The sequence below is a fragment of the Chelonia mydas genome, chromosome 7, assembly GCF_015237465.2.
Source record: "Chelonia mydas isolate rCheMyd1 chromosome 7, rCheMyd1.pri.v2, whole genome shotgun sequence".
Taxonomy (NCBI): domain Eukaryota; kingdom Metazoa; phylum Chordata; order Testudines; family Cheloniidae; genus Chelonia; species Chelonia mydas.
The window spans coordinates 24,653,371-24,675,084 of NC_057853.1; the positions used below are offsets into that span (position 1 = coordinate 24,653,371).

The following is a 21,714-nucleotide window of genomic DNA, read 5'->3' on the forward strand; positions in this document are numbered from 1 at the left end:
GATGTCAAGTTACGGACATGTTGTCATCAGCCCAGGCAACAATGCTGGAACCAGGGGGCAGGATGGGAGGCCATGGTCTCCCCACTTTTAAAAGCTGGAGGGTCATGCCCCCACTTTTAAACATGGGCGTACTTTGTGGGGGAAATGCTGCCACATAGCACAGCCCCTGCTGACCCAGCTCCGTGCCTGCCCGAGGCTTGCAATTTGGGTGGGCATTGCGGTCTTCTGCCCCCCGACTACACGCAGGCTAAAAAAAAGTGGATGGTATGCCCCCCTCCTCCCCCAGGTTTCAGCACCAGTGGTTCCCCCACTTCTACAAAGGTTCTGGCACCCTTGAGCCCAGGATAACCTGACAGCTCTTCACTTCTCTGGAGTCAGCAACAATGAAGCAGGCATCTTAAGCAAACAATTCATCACAAGCAGAATGGTTTCTGCAGAGGCCCATCATAGAGCTCATATTCAACCAATGGAAAGTTCCCACAATGGACCTGTTCACCACTGAGGGCAGCTTTTGCTCAAGAGGGGGCGTGAGCCTGAGATCATTACCTGATGCCGTCCTTGTCTCATGGAATTGAGGCCTCCTGTATGCTTTTTCCACCAATTCTCCTGATTCCCAGGGTGATAGCCAAGATCAGACAGGACAGAACCACACTTATCTTTATAGCTTCTTATTGGCCATAGTAGCTTTAGCTGACAGATCTGTTACAGATGTGTCTTTTCAACCTCGTATTCCACTCTCTGACTGTCCAAACATGATGTTTCAGAATCATGGTTAGATGATCGTCCAGACCAAAAGTCACTGCATCTGATGGCCTGGATGTTAGCTGGTTGAGTAACCATGACAGAAACTGCTCATTGCAAGAAATACTTATACAAAGTAGAATGTCATTTGGAAAAAATCATTACTCCTTGAAATTGAAGAGATTTTCAATATGACCAGTCCAGCACAATCTAGAATAACTATACGTTTTGATATTGAAAATCCTTGGCTGCGTATTGCATTAAAAACATTCTGGCCTTTCCTTCAGGTCCATCGTGGTTCACCTTGCAACAGTTTCAACTTGTCATCTCCTAGTACAGTTATGCATGGTCTTTTCTCACCCAATGGTATCGAAGTTTCTCAAGGCCTATTACATACTTAGCCACAGGCTAGAGAATCTACTCCAGCATGGGGCCCTAATATTGTCCTCCTAAACCTCTTGGATCCTCTTTTTTGAGCCCCTTTCAGAATGCTAATTGCACTATCTCACCCTCAAGATGGTCCACTGCAAGAGCCATCCCCTGCTGAAGCCAGCAGCTTTAGGATTATGGACTATGGGCACCAATATAAGAACCTGCCAGTCTTACTCTGGAGCCTGGACTCTAAGAGAATGGTAATGTGTTATGACATATAGCTTCAGAGAACAAGAATTAACTTTTAATTTTAATTTTTTCTTTCTTTCTTTTTTTTCAAAGGGCTTTTGGTATATTCTCTTCTGTTACCCCAGTGTGACAGGATAATTTATTTGTTCCTTTTTTAAAGAATAATTTGATTGGGTTCCAACAGTGCATGTGATGGGATGGACAAAAATCCCACTTGGGACAAAAAGGGGTAATATCCCATTCTGGAAGCAGGGACTGAATAGCCCCCTGCTGCACAACATTTGTCAAAACAGAAAGCCTGGGTTAAGTAAAATTAGAGACAGGAAGCATTGGAGTTGGGCTACCTTGACAGCTTTTGGTCTGAGATGGAGAGGTTATAGCAGAAGAACTGAGCAACCCTAAACTAAGAACCTAGGACCAGGCCTGGGGAGAAGGTTTGGACTAAATTTTATTGTTTTATTGTTAATTTGTCTGTTAATAGGGTTAATATTTTGACCCTACACAGGGCATGTAGCCTCTATCTTAGAGCAGATGGGAAAAATGCCTGCTAACAGTGTTCATTACACTGAATGTAATATTCTTAACAAACGTCTCCATTTCATCACACAACATGAACTAAAGACAGATGAAACGTTCCAGACAACTGTAGGGAGTATACCATATATTATCTGATATTGTGATGATGCATGTTGATAGTATAATAAATGTTTTTGTTCATTTTTCATATTTAAGGTATATAAGAAAGCCATGAAGAACCTGCTCCCAACACCAGCCAAATCACATTACACATTCAACCTGCGTGACTTTTCACGTGTTGTCCAAGGCTGCTTACTCATTAAAAAAGAATCAGTTGAAACCAAGCATACAATGATTCGTCTGTTTGTGCATGAAGTATTTCGAGTATTTTATGACCGACTTGTGGATGACTCTGATAGAGCCTGGTTGTTCAAAATAATGAGAGACATAGTGAAAGACCATTTCAAAGAAGCGTTTGACATTGTTTTTGCACATCTAAGGCAAGGGAACGCACCTGTAAGTAATCACATTTTCCATTACAAAACAATTAATTTTTATTATTTTCTGTATCATAATGTCTGAATTTTAGCAGTGGCTATTTTATCTCTGTTCTATCTCATCTGTCTTGGTGCCCTTCTCTGTTGGAGCATGTTGCATGATTTAAAAAAAAAAACCCCAAAACAACCCCAAAACCTACAACAAAGATTTTGCTCTTCTTTCCTGCTGGCAAGAGGTAGGCTTAAGGTTTGTACTTTTTGTTACCTGCATTACTTTAAAAAAAAAAGTTATATTTATTTCACTTCCAGGGCATTCATAGTATTGAATTATTTAATTTTTTGTGTTTTGCTAGGAAAATATTTGTTGGAAACCAGAATAAAACAAATGAATATAGCATGCTTGTCAGGGAGGTGGGAAGAGGATACCTGGCATTTCAGCACTCTAGGAAATTAATTATTTTTCATCTTTTTGAAAATTTAAGAAAACTGTGATGTGACTTGTGAAAATTTCTGGACTAGTTTGAATAACCAGATTAGTATGTCACTTTTCAGGGCTTGACTGATACACCTTTAGTTTATGTGACTTTGTATATTATATGTTAGAGGTCTTGCACACTGAGATTAATTCATAATAATGTCTGTGTAGTTGATGTATTGATAGTGTATATATATATATAATTCTGTTCTTTTCTATTCTCAAATCTGCATCAGTGGTCTTCCTTCTTTAGGTTTCATGCTGATAGGCAGACCAATTACCAGGTCATTTTCTTCTCTGCAGAGCTTCCAACTTATTGAAGCTCTTTAGTTTTCCTTCTACTTCATCCAAGACAAACGCTCCAGCTCCTCATGATACACACCAAATATTCCTCAAGGCCCTGTTGCAGAAATTGTAATGTGGTCTCTTGTTCTGTCCACAGTGTGACTGAGGGTTGTCCTGAGCTCCAGTCCTGCCTCTCTTGATAGGGCATAAGGCCTATGGTACTGCAGCCTACCTTCCTTGTGGCCCAGATGGGAGCTCTTGCTCCAGGCTTCTCTCTCAGCAGATCAGCTCCTCTTGTGCCTCATATAACTGGATCACTGGAGGCAAAACTCACATCAGTGCTCTCCACTGGTTCCTTTCTATGCAGCCTCAGCAGCTATTACTTTGATCAGACATGTTGGGGATCTCACTGCTTTCTGTCATAAAGAACTATTCCTTATTTTTCATAAAGGCACAGCTGTCCCACATATTAGTCCCAGGATTCACCCCCAAGCCTGGCTCCGCATTTCATATTTCCCTCCCAAGTTTTGTCCATATTCAAAGTCTCTTAAAGGATATTTTGGCATAATTTAAGTATTATTTGAACCTTACAGTTTTGTTTGCTTAGGACTTGCCCTTTTAGGCAGATTCTTTATTTGAGATATTCAGGAGTCTAAAAATAGAAAGAAAAAGTCCAGTTACACAGAAGCTAGGATGGATCAACTTCTGCATTAAAACATTGCTACCAGTATACAGCATCTCTTCTCCCAGCTTTATCAAAACTTACAATGAGAAAGCCATTGGTACTTCTCGTTGGCCAAAGATTTTTCTTTTTTAGCCCATGATTTGTAAGATGACAAAAACAATTAGAAAGTATTCAGAGTAGCAGCCGTGTAAGTCTGTATCCACAGAAAGAAAAAGAGTACTTGTGGCACCTTAGAGACTAATAAATTTATTTGAGCATAAGCTTTCGTGAGCTACAGCTCACTTCATCGGATGCAGCTCACGAAAGCTTATGCTCAAATAAATTTGTTAGTCTCTAAGGTGCCACAAGTACTCCTTTTAATTTGAAAGTAATTTACCAACCTTTATGACAAGAAGAAATTAGTCCAGATCTTGGTCCATCTGCTGGTAAGTGTGATATCTGCAAGAGGAAACTCAGTGATGAAGATCTTTGAATGGACTTCTAGAAACCTGATCTACTACATGGGAAAAGTCTCTGTCTTTAGATTTAGAGAAGGGGATGAAGTAATATCTTTTCTTGGACCAACTTCCATTAGTGAAGGAGACAAGCTTTCAAGCTACACAGAATTCTTCTTCAGGCCTGTGAAAGGCACTCGGAGTGTCATAGCTAAATACAAGGTGGAATAGATTGTTTAGCATAGCAAATACAAATTCTAAGAGACCGTTAAAGGTGAACAATCTGTTTTTTGTCGTGATCACTTTCTAGTTTTTTGGATGATTTTTGTTTTTTAATATGTTTTTCCCACTCTCTTTTGCCATTTAATGAATGTGTAGACAAGGAACTTACCTTATGGCTCAAGTTATTACTTCCTAAGATGAGGAAGAAGGGTGCTATCCATACCTCTGTGATATATCCTGAAAGTTTTGATTATGTTTGTGCATGAGACTATGAACAGCATTTTAATTAATTGTGTTCAAAGAATAAATAAATAAACATTTACTAGAGTTGGACATGACCTATTAGTAGGGATTTTGATTTTTTGTTTTAATCAATAAACACTGATAAAACACCGCAATACAAAAAAAAAGTTTATCCAATAAACAACAAAAATGGTTACTTGTATCAAAGGGCTTGTCTACTTGGATCAGTATTGTGACTAGGAAGTGTGATCTCTAAAGTGTGCTAATGTATTGCTCATTAATTAGTCCATGTAGGAAAATGACAATTAAATTTCACTTTGCAATTTATTGATTTTATACCATAGGTAACTGAAGAAGACATGAGAAGTCTGGTATTTGGTGATTACATGAACCCTGACCTTGAAGGAGATGAAAGACTTTATATTGAAATTCCAAGTGTTCAACAGTTCAGTGATGTTGTAGAGCAGTGTTTGGAAGAATATAACCAAACTCACAAGACAAGAATGAACCTTGTAATTTTCAGGTGCACATACTTGGCATTATTAACAGCTTTAGGCAATCAACAACTTTGTAATAATATTCATTTTTGAGAAGTGCACTTTTTACCTCTCTCTTACCCTTTACATGTCTCCACCAAACTGTCGCTGATGACATTACCTCTTGGCAGATGCTGGGGGCAATTCAAATGATTTTACTGGGAAGCAAATGCACTACACTTTGCACCAGAAGTTCTGTTCTGATGGGAGACGAGCAATCCTGCTTTGTTATTTTCAACTGACTTTATTTTTCCTTTTTTGATGGGGAAAGGGAGTAGGTGGGTAAGCAGTGATCTTTTCCTTTCATGTCTCTGCTTATTTCTTCAGTTAACTGATGTTTGAAGTAACATTTTTCTCCCCAGGGACCCTTTGCAGGAGCATTCATGTTTGTAATTTAGAAGTGCTGCACTAGATCCAGATGATGCTGTAGCTGTGAAGTTTCAGAGTAGCAGCCGTGTTAGTCTGTATTTGCAAAAAGAAAAGGAGTACTTTTCTTATGCTCAAATAAATTGGTTAGTCTCTAAGGTGCCACAAATACTCTTTTTCTTTTAGCTGTGAAGTGACTCTCTAACTATCTGTTAGGGGATAATTCTACCACTTTTGCTTGTGGCTTCTGGACCCTCATTTCACCAGGGAAAGGAATTCCAAGTCTGAGAGGGACTGCACAGCCATGCCCTACTAATCACAGCTGCAGTTCCTCCTGTGAGGTTCTAGGCTGATCAGACCAAGCCACTGGTCTCCTAGTGACCAAGCACACAGAAAAATATCCTGAACTGGCTTTTCAGGATAAGTCAGAATTTGCTTTCTTTGAGATGATTGAACTTTTTTGAAACCAATTTAAATGGTGTCCCCCTTCATCTTCTTAAATGAGTTTTATGCTTCCTTAGGAAGGAATTCTTACCCCTCTCCCAGCCAAGGCTGAAAGCAAGACTCTTACTTTTGGCGGCCTTCCTCTTCATCTCCTTTCTGACACACTGTTCAAAGATGAGGATGGGAAAATAGCTTTTTCGCTGTTCCAGTGCACTAACTTTCATTCGGTCATCTCCAGATGCCACCTTTTAAAGAAATTGCTCAATTCTGTGTTTCCCAAAATCAGCAACAAAATGCATTTTGAAGGGGGAAAACATTGACCTATCCCATATTCTTTCCCATGTATTCTTCCCTATTCTGTTCATACTATTGATATTTCCCAAAAGTTAGGACTAACAGAGCAACTGTGCTTTAGAATTGGAAATTTCCTTATCTGTTGATTTCTTCTTTTAGATTGACATCTCCATCAGTCCAAGCCCACTAATTCCTAAAGCTTATATTTAGTGATCGGGTGATGTGTATATAGTTGTCACAACAGTTATGAAAGATTGGTTTATTGGCTACATATCCAGCTTTGGAGGTACTCTTCTGGGCAGGAAGTTGGGCAAACACGACTTTCTGTTCTCATCTCCCAGACTTATTGACAGAACGTAAAAATATTAGCTTAGAAAAATGTAAAACATTTATAAATGTACTTTGTCTCTTTTCATCATGATGTTTAATCTGTTTCATTGTCAGGTACGTGTTGGAACATTTGTCTCGGATAAGTCGTATTCTAAAGCAGTCAGGTGGCAATGTCTTACTGGTTGGAATGGGAGGGAGTGGACGTCAGTCTTTGACCCGTTTGGCTACAGCCATGGCGAAAATGTATATTTTTCAGCCAGAGATCTCTAAGAGCTATGGTATGAATGAATGGAGAGAAGATCTGAAGGTGAGTGTTAACATAATGGGTGGCAGGTATAATAGGCAAGGGGAGGCATTGCCTCCCCTAGCACAGCCGTCCCTACTGCCCGACACCTGGGCTCTGGTGCCCCCCCGCCTCGCCTCTTCCCCTCCCTGCTCTGACCCTTCCCTGAAGCTCCCATGGCTTGCTGCTGCCACCTGGGGTGAATCTTCCTCCTCTACCACATCCTCTTTCCCCTTGGAGGTCCCCACAATTGCCAGCCACATCTCTCCTCACCCCCTCCTTCCTGCGGGGCGTGTGTGTATGTGTGAGAATGCCAGCAGGGAGTCAGTGGCAGACGTGGATGGAGGGAGTGAGGAGGTGAGCGGAGGGGATCCCTGAGTAACTTTACACAGTGAAAAAGCCTTCCAGAGACCTAGTAGCAGAGATCACTGCAACTGTTAAAGAGCCATTAAAGTAGTAATGAAGCCATTTAACAGGTATTTGCCAATGCCCAGGAAGCCTTTGGCCACATTCAGCTGGCTTTTATAATGTAGGAAAATGTATTACTGGGGTTAAAAATAGTTTCCAAATGACAACCCTTCAGTTATTCTCTGTACCCAGAAGAAGTAAGTGCTAACCTGGCTCAAGGAGGAGCTGACATAGCTAGTGAGTTTATTTCTTGATCTAGGCATTTTATTCAAACCCAGTTTAAGTCAACAAGTCTGGCAGGGAATTTTGTGTAAGAAAGGTGATTAAACTACTGCCTTAATGCAGGCTGTCAATGACAAGCACTTTTTCAAAAGGAGAGATTAGGCTTCAGGTTGGCGCAGGTAGCCTGGCTTTTCATCTCTCTCTCTATAGCATACACCAAACTCCCTGCCACCCAGAGGAGAATCTATCTGGCAATTGAGCTATACTTGTTGCCTGTTCAGCTCCTTTGGGGAATGTTATTAGTGCTTTAAGGTGAAAAGGGGGGAGGTAGTCACGGGGTGGGGGGCAGCTGCAGGGTGAGGAGGCGAGTGGCGAGCCAGCTGCACAGCAGGTGGTGGTGGGGGGGTCTCATAGCTGGCAGGGAAAGGGTCTGGCGCGGGGGGAGGTTGAGGAGGCGAGCAGCGGGTGGCGAGGAGATGAGCAGAGGGGGGGATCTTGGGAGGGTGAAGAGGCGAGTGGCAAGTCAGTGGTGGGTGGGGGTGGGACCTGGGGCAGAGCAGGGGTGGAATGTGGGCGGGGCTGTGGACCGAAGAGGCAGGACAAAGAGCTTGCCTCCCCCATGGGACGTTTCACCCACCGCCCATGATTAACATGCATGTGTTTTGGTTTTAATTTTCAAGAAGTGTGTTCCAGAGTGTGCTATACTTTCAATCAACTTAAAGTTAATTTTTTGAACCCTATAGAACCTTCTGAAGAGTGCAGGCATGAAGGGCTTGAAAACTGTGTTTATAATCACAGACACACAGATTAAAGAAGAAGCTTTCTTGGAAGATATTGACAGTGTTCTCAATACTGGAGAAGTACCTAATCTTTTTGCAGCAGATGAAAAACAAGACATTATGGAGGTATCCTTAAAAAATGGCTATATTTCTCTTAAAATGTAATCTCTTATTTTCATTGTGGTTTGACAATAAATAGTAAATTTAAAAGGGGAACCATAAGTTAACTTGCCACAGCAACACAATTTTAAAGCAAAACTGCAAAATTTTTGCATCAAGAATTTAACAATATATACCTTTTTTAAAGTGCCCATTTGGATATGTACAGTTCATTTAATGACTTTTACTGGATCTCATGAAATCTTGTTTTCACAAGATCTTCTTGTAAATTGTGTTAACTTGTTTATAAAATGGGATGGTTGATACATCCTGCCTCTGGTACAAACCGTAATTCTGACCTCATGCTTTCCTCACATATACATAACACACTACACATGTAACTTGTGCTTATATGCCAACCCTCAATATTTGCAAATGTTGCTGAGCTTGTAATGATGGATTTGCACTTTTTCTTATTACTTGGAGGAAGAAATAAGTTCTCTGGGACTATGTAGTCTGTCTCTGTCAGTAGAAGCTTCTTGTGTGGGCATTAGGGCATGGTTAAATGTCCCATAACTAGGCATTTCCTTGTTTTTAGGGCTTTCTTTTGGTGGCATGTCACATTTAACATACTTCAATCCCTTTTAAACAAATGTAGGAGGACGTTGTTTGATGGTGTATGTTGGTGTGTGTGGTTGGGGAGGGTTGTTTTGTTTGTGGAATGCCATAATAAAAGCACAAATCACTTTTTCACTGCACCCCTGCAGTTTACATGGAAATCAGTGGCAAGTGCACTAGTATAACCAAGGCCAGAAATGGGCAGAAAGTGTATGTCATCAATTATATCTTCCCAGAATAGGGTTAGACCTACATTTTCAGAATACAGAGTAGCAGCTGTGTTAGTCTGTATTCACAAAAAGAAAAGGAGTACTTGTGGCACCTTAGAGACGAACAAATTTATTTGAGCATAAGCTTTTGTGAGCTACAGCTCACTTCATCGGATGCATTCAGTGGAAAATACAGTGTGGAGATTTATATACATAGAGAACGTGAAACAATGGGTGTTACCATACACACTGTAACGAGAGTGATCACTTAAGGTGAGCTATTACCAGCAGGAGAGCAGGGGGGAAAAAACCTTTTGTAGTGATAATCAAGGTGGGCCATTTCCAGCAGTTGACAAGAACGTCCAAGGAACGGTGGGGGCAGGGGGGGGGGGAATAAACATGGGGAAATAGTTTTACTTTGTGTAATGACCCATCCACTCCCAGTCTTTATTCAAGCCTAAGTTAATTGTATCCAGTTTGCAAATTAATTCCAATTCAGCAGTCGCTCGCTGGAGTCTGTTTTTGAAGTGTTTTTGTTGAAGAATTGCAACTTTTAGGTCTGTAATCGAGTGACCAAAGAGACTGAAGTGTTCTCCGACTGGTTTTTGAACGTTATAATTCTTGACGTCTGATTTGTGTCCGTTTATTCTTTTACATAGAGGTTGTCCAGTTTGACCAATGTACATGGCAGAGGGGCATTGCTGGCACATGATGGCATATATCACATTGGTAGATGTGCAGGTGAACGAGCCTCTGATAGTGTGGCTGATGCGATTAGGCCCTGAATAGATATGTGGACACAGTTGGCAACGGGCTTTGTTGCAAGGATAGGTTCCTGGGTTAGTGGTTCTGTTGTGTGGTGTGTGGTTGCTGGTGAGTATTTGCTTCAGGTTGGGGGGCTGTCTGTAAGTGAGGACTGGCCTGTCTCCCAAGGTCTGTGAGAGTGATGGGTCGTCCTTCAGGATAGGTTGTAGATCCTTGATGATGCGTTGGAGAGGTTTTAGTTGAGGGCTGAAGGTGATGGCTAGTGGCGTTCTGTTGTTTTCTTTGTTGGGCCTGTCCTGTCATAGGTGACTTCTGGGTACTCTTCTGGCTCTGTCAATCTGTTTCTTCACTTCAGCAGGTGGGTATTATAGTTGTAAGAACGCTTGATAGAGATCTTGTAGGTGTTTTTCTCTGTCTGAGGGGTTGGAGCAAATGCGGTTGTATCGTAGAGCATGGATCGTGTGGTGTGGTCTGGATGAAAGCTGGAGGCATGTAGATAGGAATAGCGGTCAGTAGGTTTCCGGTATGGGGTGGTGTTTATGTGACCATCGCTTATTAGCACCGTAGTGTCCAGGAAGTGGATCTCTTGTGTGGACTGTTCCAGGCTGAAGTTGATGGTGGGATGGAAATTGTTGAAATCATGGTGGAATTCCTCAAGGGGTTCTTTTCCATGGGTCCAGATGATGAAGATGTCATCAATATAGCGCAAGTAGAGTAGGGGCGTTAGGGGACGAGAGCTGAGGAAACGTTGTTCTAAGTCAGCCATAAAAATGTTGGCATTACTGTGGGGTCACGCAGGTACCCACAGCAGTGCCGCTGATTTGAAGGTATACATTGTCCCCAAATGTGAAATAGTTATGGGTGAAGACAAAGTCACAAAGTTAAGTCACCAGGTTTGCCGTGACATTATCGGGGATACTGTTCCTGACGGCTTGTAGTCCATCTTTGTGTGGAATGTTGGTGTAGAGGGCTTCTACATCCATAGTGGCCAGGATGATGTTTTCAGGAAGATCACTGATGGATTGTAGTTTCTTCAGGAAGTCAGTGGTGTCTCGAAGACAGCTGGGAGTGCTGGTAGTGTAGGGCCTGAGGAGGGAGTCTACATAGCCAGACAATCCTGCTGTCAGGGTGCCAATGCCTGAGATGATGGGGCGTCCAGGATTTCCAGGTTTATGGATGTTGGGTAGCAGATAGAATACCCCAGGTCGGGATTCCAGGGGTGTGTCTGTGTGGATTTGTTCTTGTGCTTTTTCAGGGTGTTTCTTGAGCAAGTGGTGTAGTTTCTTTTGGTAACCCTCAGTGGGATCAGAGGGTAATGGCTTGTAGAAAGTGGTGTTGGAGAGCTGCCTAGTAACCTCTTGTTCATATTCCGACCTATTCATGATGAGAACAGCACCTCCTTTGTCAGCCTTTTTGATTATGATGTCAGAGTTGTTTCTGAGGTTCACATTTGGGGACAATGTACACCTTCAAATCAGCGGCACTGCTGTGGATACCTGCGTGGCCCCACAGTATGCCAACATTTTTATGGCTGACTTAGAACAACGTTTCCTCAGCTCTCGTCCCCTAACGCCCCTACTCTACTTGTGCTATATTGACGACATCTTCATCATCTGGACCCATGGAAAAGAAGCCCTTGAGGAATTCCACCATGATTTCAATAATTTCCATCCCACCATCAACCTCGGACTGGACCAGTCCACACAACAGATCCACTTCCTGGACACTACGGTGCTAATAAGCGATGGTCACATAAACAGTACCCACCTGCTGAAGTGAAGAAACAGATTGACAGAGCCAGAAGAGTACCCAGAAGTCACCTACAACAGGACAGGCCCAACAAAGAAAACAACAGAACGCCACTAGCCATCACCTTCAGCCCCCAACTAAAACCTCTCCAACGCATCATCAAGGATCTACAACCTATCCTGAAGGACGACCCATCACTCTCACAGATCTTGGGAGACAGGCCAGTCCTTGCTTACAGGCAGCCCCCCAACCTGAAGCAAATACTCACCAGTAACCACACACCACACAACAGAACCACTAACCCAGGAACCTATCCTTGCAACAAAGCCTGTTGCCGACTGTGTCCACATATCTATTCAGGGGATACCATCATAGGGCCTAATCGCATCAGCCACGCTATCAGAGGCTCGTTCACCTGCACATCTACCAATGTGATATGTGCCAGCAATGCCCCTCTGCCATGTACATTGGTCAAACTGGACAACCTCTATGTAAAAGAATAAATGGACACAAATCAGACGTCAAGAATTACAACATTCAAAAACCAGTCAGAGAACACTTCAGTCTCTTTGGTCACTCGATTACAAACCTAAATGTAGCAATTCTTCAACAAAAAAACTTCAAAAATAGACTCCAACAAGACACTGCTGAATTGGAATTAATTTGCAAACTGGATACAATTAACAGAGTAGCAGCCGTGTTAGTCTGTATTCACAAAAAGAAAAGGAATACTAGTGGCACCTTAATGAAGTGAGCTGTAGCTCACGAAAGCTTTTGCTCAAGTAAATTTGTTAGTCTCTAAATTGCCACAAGTACTCCTTTTCCATTTTCAGAATAGTGTTCACACATTTTGAGTGCTTAGCACTTCCAAAAATCAGGGCTTAGGTTTCATAAGTTGGACATTCAAAATTAGAGTAGTATTTTGAAAATTTAGGTCTTAATCTTTTCACATATCCATGTCAACTAATGAACCATCATGGTGTTACATTTCCAAAACTCATAGAAGTTGGTGCACCGTACATGCACAAATGTTTTTATTTAATTAGTTATGTTACTTGATACATGTTTAAAAAAACATTTCTTTCATTGTGGTTTGATAAATATATTGAGAGCAGCATTCCATATACTTTGCAAAGAAGTTAGATTATATGATGATTTTAATTGATTGGATTTTTAAGTTTTTATCTTTTCATTTTAACCAAGTATTTATTAAAGATGGTTGGCTACAGATAGTTCTGTTCCAATTTCATAGTTCTTTTGAACACATTCTTTAATTTCAAATAATTTCTTTCCATGTAGCATTTAAATGTGGTAGTTATTCTGCAGCACGTCAGTTGAGGTAAACTCATTCATTGTTCATAAAAATATGTTCAATCAAAACAATTCTATCACCAATCTATCTTTCCACTTTATAGATTTCTAAAAAATAATTGCTAGGTTATGTGAAATAGTCATATTTTGTGGAAAAAACTTTTGAATTTTAGGGAAATGGATGATCTGTTTTTTGTGGATTGTTAGTTAATTGAGATCAGTATTTATTGTATTGTAAGAACAGTACAGAGTAACGGTGTAGATGCTTCATATATTCAGAACATAAGGTTTCTTCTTCTAAGAAAAGTTTTTGCAAATGATTAAATGTGATATGTTTGTGTATCTGGACATTTGAATCCTTCTCTACCTGTAGGTAAATACTGCACATCCTTTTAATGAATTGTTTTGAGTATCACTTTCAAAAATGCTTTCAGTAAGTTGTTTATTTTTATGAAATGTAGTTTAGGAGGTTGGTGTGGTATATGGCACTTAAAATGTATATTAGAGGAAGAAGAACATTGATTTTTATGAGATTGACTTTCCTTAAAATGAGGATAATAATTTGCACCTTTTTAATTTATATTAATAATTTATATCTTTTAAAATGTTTTTGTAAGTGGTTGAAGATTGATTTTAATTGTCTTATTGTTGTGTTACTAATAAAAGGCTAAGATACTTTATTGCCTGAGGAGGTTCAATTTCAAATTCTGATTTTCAGAATGTGATTTATAACCTCCCCATAAAGAGAAGGTCACATTTTAACCAGTTTAATCTTTATCCTAATCTAGAATACTAGATTGGTCAAACCTGTAGGAAATTAGTTCTAGAATAGTGGTGGCAGAGTTACAGATAAATACGACAGGTTTCAGAGGAGCAGCCGTGTTAGTCTGTATTCGCAAAAAGAAAAGGAGTACTTGTGGCACCTTAGAGACTAACAAATTTATTTGAGCATAAGTTTTCGTGAGCTACAGCCCACTTCATCGGATGCAGTGAGCTGTAGCTCACAAAAACTTATGCTCAAACAAATTTGTTAGTCTCTAAGGTGCCATGAGTACTCCTTTTCTTTTAGATAAATACGAGTGTGGCACCCCCAAATATTATTTGCTTATTGTTCTGTTTTTCTAATTTTATTCTGTTTATTAGCAGGTTTTGTCTTATTTTACCTATACTACATTTTAGATCATGTGATGTCAAAAAAGGATGATTTAAATCATTTTGAAATACAGTATTTAATGACAGGTTATTAATCACAGGCTTCCCCATCCCATCCATTATTCTCTAGGGTGTTCGTGCAGTAGCTCAAGCTGGCAGTAAACATGATGAACTCAGTCCCCTGGCCTTGTTTGCCTACTTCGTGAACCGCTGCAAAGAAAATCTCCACGTTGTGGTAGCATTCAGCCCAATCGGAGATGCTTTCCGCAATCGTCTGAGACAATTCCCGTCTCTCATCAACTGTTGTACTATTGACTGGTTCCAGGTTTGTAAAAATATGTTGCTGCCTCAACAGAGGGTTTCAGTTTTCTAATAATACCTGTATTTTCATACCCCATTATGTTTCCCTTCTACCCTCTGGCTAGCAGGGGTCAGCCTCTCTCAAAATATTTAAAGTATAACAAGTCATCCTCTCTCATGTTTTTGAGAAACTATTTGATATTTCCCCCTGTTACAGGTAAAGCTAAAAAATAATTTAAAAAAAATAGAATGTCGAGATGCAAAATATTGTAGGGGCTGACCAGTTTCAGCAACGTTACTCTGTCATCAACAACTTGCTCTCTAATGATGCTTTATTCCTTCATTTGCTGATTATTGATTGTTTTGTTTAATCAGATAATATATGATGTGCTGTGTCTCAAGGCATTCAAGATTTTAAAATAGTTGTTCACATCTGAATCTTGGTTCCAATATAACAGTGTATAATTAACCTAGATTTTTTTGTTAACAAAATCAGTTGGGTGAAAAAGTAATACGTTCATAATTTCTGTTGCCAGTTTACAGGATCAACAAGTTGGAAGCAAAGGTGTAAGCAATTTGGAATGGCTGACAAGCGTGGGGGAGATTTCACTTTGTGATGCTGCACAGTGTTTTCCTATGCTGATGGGAAAAACTGAAGATAGAGGTTCCTTAGCAGAACTAAAACCTGGATAATTACCTTTAATTGCTAAAGGCAACAGTCCTTACAAATGGTGTTATCAGCAATTAAACTGCAGCTAGATCTATTGATTAGCCACCAGCAAACCATTTCTTGAGACATGTTGTGTTGGACGCATTAAAGAAATTGCTTGTTCCAAAGTGTAAAAATTACGTCTTTGCACAAATCATGAGTGGTAACACCTACATTTTATTTCCTCCCTCTGCCTTTTTTTTCAGCCATGGCCTGAAGATGCCCTTGAACGTGTGGCTAATAAATTTTTAGAAACACTTCAGCTCACAGACAATGAACGGCAAGAAGTGGTGCCCATCTGTAAACACTTCCATACTTCTGTTTTGTCACTCTCTGAAAAGTTAGTTTTGTATATTTTTAAAAAACGGGGTGATATTTTATATAAATAAAGGTATAAGGAGGATAAGATGAGACTTTTTATGCTATCAAAAGTGGTAAAATTAAGAATAATCTAAAATTAAAAATAAAGTAATAGGTTAGAGAACATTTGTTAACAATTAAGGCAATTAGGTGATGGACCACATTACTTAGTAAGGTAGTTTAGTCACCGTCATTACTGATAATTTCTGTACTGTGAATTTGTAAATTTGAAGAACTGTGCAAGTTTAGAACATGTTTGTGTGACTTTTTTATTTTTGAAACAAATGGATCATTCCTGTTAGTTGTCACACTTTTTATTTTCCACCCCTTTTATGTTTCATTAACTGTAGTTAGAAAGATTATCTTTCTTTTCCATAGATTCTTGGAAACCCTGAGACGACATAACTATGTCACTCCTACTTCTTATCTTGAACTCATTGCTGCCTTCCAGCAACTTTTAACTCAAAAACGGGATACTGTGATGAAAGCCAAAAAGGGTTATACTAATGGACTAGATAAACTAGCTTTTGCTGAATCTCAGGTGAGTAGATACACATGTTAGAACAGGCAGAAATTGAACTCAGAAACAGTTCTATAGAGACAAGCCAAAAGCAGAACCTCAAATCAAAACCTTAAAATTTCCAAGGTGGGAGCTAGATTCCAATCCCTACATCTGAAACAACCCCTATGGGTTTGGTTTTGGATTAAGAAGTGGTCTGTGTAGCTTGAATGCTTGTCTCTCTCACCAACAAAAGTTGGTCCAATAAAAGATATTACATCATCCACCTCTCTCTAAAAATAGCAGAGAATTTATTTTTCAGTTTTGGCTCAGATGTAGCCAAAAACCTCATCAGAATATCTATGCATGTAAGCTTTGGTGCCAGAATATCAGAAGTGTCATGAAAACAGGAGGTCTTATAAGATTTTCACAATTCAGGTTTTATTTTGGGCAGAAATCTCAGGGCTTGTCTACACAAGGGATTTAATCCACAGTGAGTAGTGCCCTATACCTGTTGAGAAGCAGGTCGCCAATGCCATCGGAAGCTGGCCACTCACAAGTGTTGTTGATTTGTAACCAACCAATTAGGTGTAGGGAGATTGACTGCTGATGCCATTGTTATGCAGATGTGCGATGCCATGCATAAGGTACTATTGCACCAGGTTACAAAGCTTGGTAGTGCTCAGGAGTTTGATGGCTTTGCACGCCTGGGTTTCCATACTGTATTGGAGCAGTTGATGGGACCTGTGTGCCTATTATTTGCCCCCTGTACCAGAGCTCAGAGTTTATAAACAGAAAGGGGTATTTCTGCCTGGTGCTTCAAGGACTGGTTGATCACTGTGGCAGGCTTATTAACATAAATAGAGGGTGGTCTGGAAGGGTCCACAGTACCAGGATCTTTCAGAATTCACTTCAGTTTACCTTAATGGAGAAAGGACAGTTTGCATCCAAGCTCACTATGGATATTAATGGTGTGGAGATTGCTTCAACTATCGGGGGAGAGACCCAGTTTATTCTCTATTTCCCTGGTTAATGAAGCCATTCAAAGGTCACTTGGACAGAAGGAAGTAACTGTTTAACTATTACGTCAGTAGTTGTGGAATGGTAGTGAAGTGTACATTGGGCTGTCTGAAAGAAAGGTGGTGGTATTTATGGAATAGGTGGGAAGCTGCAGGAAAAAACTTGTTTTCTCTGAATACTGTGTGGGTGCCTCAGTGCCCCTATGCATTTCTTAAGTATCTGCCCCCCAAGATGGATCTGACTGAGCGGGTCCTGTTGTCTGTATCTACAAGCTCTATTTTGGACTGTGTTCCTGTCATCTAATAAATCTTTTGTTTTACTGGCTGGCTGAGAGTCACGGTGAATCACAGGAAGTGGGGTGTGCATGGCCCTGACTCCCCCACACTCCGTGACAGTCAGCATCTGCTCAACAATGTACACAAAAATATCTTTATTCCAGTGTCTGTCCACAAGAGTTTGCTGTACTAAAAGGTTGAGATCAAGGGTCTCAACACACTCCAAGTGGCTGCTTGAGGCATATTATAAGGCTTCTGGAGTGATAGCCCAATAGGAATTGTGTGGGCAAATAGCTTAATTAGTTTTAAGAGAGAGCTAGACAAATTTATGAGTGCAATTGTATGGGTGGGGCAGGGCTCAACAGCCCTGGGACTCATTTCTGGTTTATGTCTTTTGTTCCCAGAGTTCATGCTTCAGGGTTTCAGCAGGGGTCAGGAAGGGATTCCCCCCACCCTCAATGTATTCTGAGAGATGTTTTTTATCTTCTTCCTGTGAGGCATCAGGAATGGCCCTGGCTGGAGATGGGACGTTGGATGGGAAGAGCCAGGGCTGTAAGGTGGCACTGAGCAGTCTCTCTCTCATGTGCTTTGCTGGCTGGTTCTTGCTCACATTTTCAGGCTCTAACTGATTACCATGTGTGGGGGTGGGAAGGAATTTTCTCCCAGGTCAGATTGGGAGTGACCTTGGGGTTTTTTCGCCTTTCTCTGCAGCATGTGAGTGTCGGTCACTTGCCAGGATTATCTGGGTATGTAACAATTAATCATTTCCTTGCTATTTTAGGGCTTGAGCACTGGTGCACCTCGGTCCCTCCTATTCTCTGCTTGTGGCGCAGTCCAGTCTTTTGTGGGCTGTAATATTTTGTCTAATTTTCAGTTGCTGGATTTAGTACACGGATGGTGGTGGTGATGGCAGCCTGTAATATACAGGAGGTCAGGCTAGATGATCTGGTGGTCCCTTCTGACCTTAAGCTCTATGACTCTATATCACAGCAATGCTGATGTATTTGAATCCAGGAGCAAAAAGGCAAATTCTGGCCCTTGTACCAGTTTTTACAGAGCTTTGTACATCAGGTCAACTTCCCAGAATAGTGAAAGGCACACAGGTAGACAGATCAGTAACGGACACTCACAAACAGCATGGGATAGCAGTTGGAGAACTGCCAAGTAGTGCACAGCAGCAGTCCATGCACATGAATAATACAACACCTTAATTCAATTCTCATTGAAATTAATGCACTTTAAAAGAGGATTCCAGTGTTGGCAATGAATTTGGAGTTAATGCGCTGTCATGATTTGTGTCATGTGTACTCAGGCATTTTCATATCAGATTAACTCAAATTAATGCAGATTAACACGTAGACACACATACAAGCCATGTAGACAAGCCCTCAGAGAACAATTTGTGAGATAATGGCATGGACTAATCCAAATGTGAACCCTAACCCTGATTTTGCCTCAGACTCAGATCTCAAACTCTGTACTAAACCTGATCTGGATCCAAACACTGCTTCATCAACTCATCTCTCATTTCCTCATTAAATTTGCAGTCAGTCAAAGGCCTGGTCTACACTACGAGTTTGTCGAAATTAGCAGCGTTAAATCAAATTAACCCTGCACCTGTCCACACAACGAAGCCATTTTTTTGTTGACATAAAGGGCTCTTAAAGTAGATTTCTGTACTCCTCCCCGGTGAGGGGATTAGCGCTGAAATCGACATGGCCATTTCAAATTAGGGTTAGTGTGGACACAATTCAACAGTATTGGGCTGTGGGAGCTATCCCACAATGCACCATTGTGACCACTCTGGACAGCACTCTGAACTCAGATGCATTGGTCAGGTGTACAGGAAAAGCTCCGGGAACTTTTGAATATCATTTCCTGTTTGGCCAGGCGAGCTCATCAGCACAGGTGACCATGCAGTCCCAGAATCAAAAAAGAGCTCCAGCATGGACCGAACGGGAGGTACTGGATCTGATTGCTGTATGGGGAGACGAATCCGTGCTATCAGAACTATGTTCCAAAAGACAAAATGCCAAAACATTTCAAAAAATCTCCAAGGCCATGATGGACAGAGGCTACAGCAGGGACGCAACACAGTGCCGCGTGAAACTTATGTAGCTCAGACAAGCATACCAGAAAACCAAAGAATCAAACCGACGCTCCGGGACATAGCCCCAGACATGCTGCTTCTATGCTGAGCTGCAAGCAATTCTAGGGGGGGCCGCCACCATTACCTCACCCCTGTCCGTGGACTCTGATAACGGGGTACTCTCCGCCATGCCTGAGGATTTTGCGGACGGGGAAGATGAGGAGGAGGACGACTGAGCTTGAGGAGAGCGCACAGTACACCATTCTTCCTGACAGCCAGGATCTTTTTATCACCCTGACTGAAATAGCCTCCCAACTCAACCAAGCCGGAGAAGGGACCTCTGGTGAGTGTACCTTTTTAAATATAATACATGTTTTAAAAGCAAGCGTTTTTTAATGATTAATTTTTCCTGAGGACTTGGGATGTATTCGTGGCCAGTACAGCTACTGGGAAAAGTCTGTTAACGTGTCTGGGGATGGAGCGGAAATCCTCCAGGGACATCTCCATGAAGCTCTCCTGGAGGTACTCTAAAAGCCTTTGCAGAAGGTTTCTGGGGAGAGCAGCCTTATTCCGTCCTCCATGGTAGGACACTTTACCACGCCATGCTAATAGCAAGTAATCTGATCTCATTACATGACAAAGCCTGGCAGTGTATGGTTCCCAGTGTTTGCTGGCATTCAAGCAACATCCATTCTTTATCTCTCTGTGCTATCCTCAGGTATCCTGTGATATCGTTCATGGTAACCTGGTTGAAATACAGGGAATTTAATTAAGGGGACATTCAGAGGTGGCCGTTCCTACTGGGCTGTTTGCCTGTGGCTGAAAAGAAATCCTCCCTGCAGTTAGCCAAGCAGTGGGGGGTGGGGGCCATTGGCGCTGAGCTGTTCGCGTTTGGCTAGCGGTGATCTTCCCTGATACCAGCCACGTGGTGGGGGAAGGGGTAAAGCGATCATCCCAGGGAATTGGATGGGCGGGGGGGGGGGGGGTAGTTTGGTTTCTGCTGCTGCACGTTAACACAAAAACTGCAGCACTAAATGGCCAACTCAACGGGCTTTGCTTGGTATGGGAAAGGAGGGCGCTGCTGTTATGAAGGTTGCAGAAGCCAAAAGACTATGGCTTACCATGGCCGCCTGAAAGCCGAATTCTGTTGCCTGGCACTGTGTGTGTTATCTCTAACACCAAAGCCGCAGGCACTCAATATAAGATGCAAAATGCTGCCTTGTACTGAAATCACATGTGCTATGTAAAGTGAATAGTGTTGTTCACTGTGAAAGAGTATAGCCATTATTCTGTAAAATGTATCTTTTTAAATACTTCACTCCCCTTTTTTCCTCCCGCAGCTGCAAATGTTTCAAGCCTCCCTCCTCTGTCCCAAAGGCTATCTCAGATAAGGTGGCAAAAAAAACGGACACGCGATGAAATGTTCTCTGAGTTCATGCAGTCGTCCGGCACTGACAGAGCTCAGCAGAATGTGTGGAGGGACACAGTAGCACAGTACAGGAAAGAAGCCAATGAATGTGAGGACAGGAGGGACGATCAAGATGAGAGGTGGCGGCAGGAAGATGAGAGGAGGCAGGATGCAACGCTGGGGCTACTGCAGGATCAAACGGACATGCTCTGGCATCTGGTGGAGGTTCAGGAACGGCAGCAGAATCACAGACTGCTGCTGCAGCCCCTGTTTAACCACCCACCCTCCTCCCCAAGTTCCATAGCCTCCTCACCCAGACACCCAAGAATGCGGAGGGGGTGGAGGGGGCTCCGGGCACCCAACCACTCCACCCCAGTGGACAGCCCAAGCAACAGAAGGCTGTCATTCAACAAGTTTTGAAGTGGCCTTTTCCTTCCCTCCTACCCTCCTCCCACACCCCACCCGGGCTACCTTGTGAGTTGTCTCCCTATTTTTATAATCAAATAATAAAGAATACATGGTTTTTAAATGATAGTGACTTTATTTCCTTTGCAAGCAAGCTGTGATCAAAGTGGGGAGGGCGGGTGGCTAACAGGGAATTAGAGTCAACCAAGGGGTTGGGTTTTCATCAAGGAGAAACAAACAGAAGTGTCACAAGGTACCCTAGCCAGGCATGAAACTGGTTTTCAAAGCTTCTCTGATATGCATCGCTTCCTGCTGTGCTCTTCTAATCGTCCTGGTGTCTGGATGTGCATATTCAGTGACCAGGT

General features: G+C 41.8%; 1 protein-coding gene across 16 annotated transcripts in view; it reads left to right on the top strand.

Annotated features, from left to right (window-relative positions):
* The window catches only part of DNAH12 (dynein axonemal heavy chain 12), a 174,362-nt gene that overhangs the window by 89,995 nt on the left and 62,653 nt on the right, over window positions 1–21,714 (top strand). For 13 of the 16 annotated variants that reach the window (XR_006292015.1, XR_006292016.1, XM_043550460.1 and 10 more), the window contains 7 exons: window positions 2,095–2,394; window positions 5,064–5,242; window positions 6,804–6,996; window positions 8,346–8,507; window positions 14,415–14,609; window positions 15,500–15,633; window positions 16,032–16,194. Coding sequence is in view for 13 of the 16 variants with exons in the window: in XM_043550460.1 (XP_043406395.1) it covers window positions 2,095–2,394; window positions 5,064–5,242; window positions 6,804–6,996; window positions 8,346–8,507; window positions 14,415–14,609; window positions 15,500–15,633; window positions 16,032–16,194 (1,326 nt within the window). In the remaining 3 variants the exon portion in view is untranslated. Of the gene's footprint in view, window positions 1–2,094; window positions 2,395–5,063; window positions 5,243–6,803; window positions 6,997–8,345; window positions 8,508–14,414; window positions 14,610–15,499; window positions 15,634–16,031; window positions 16,195–18,158; window positions 19,119–21,714 lie in introns of those variants that run through there. The other 3 variants (XR_006292017.1, XM_043550471.1, XM_043550472.1) reach the window with 3 other exon arrangements.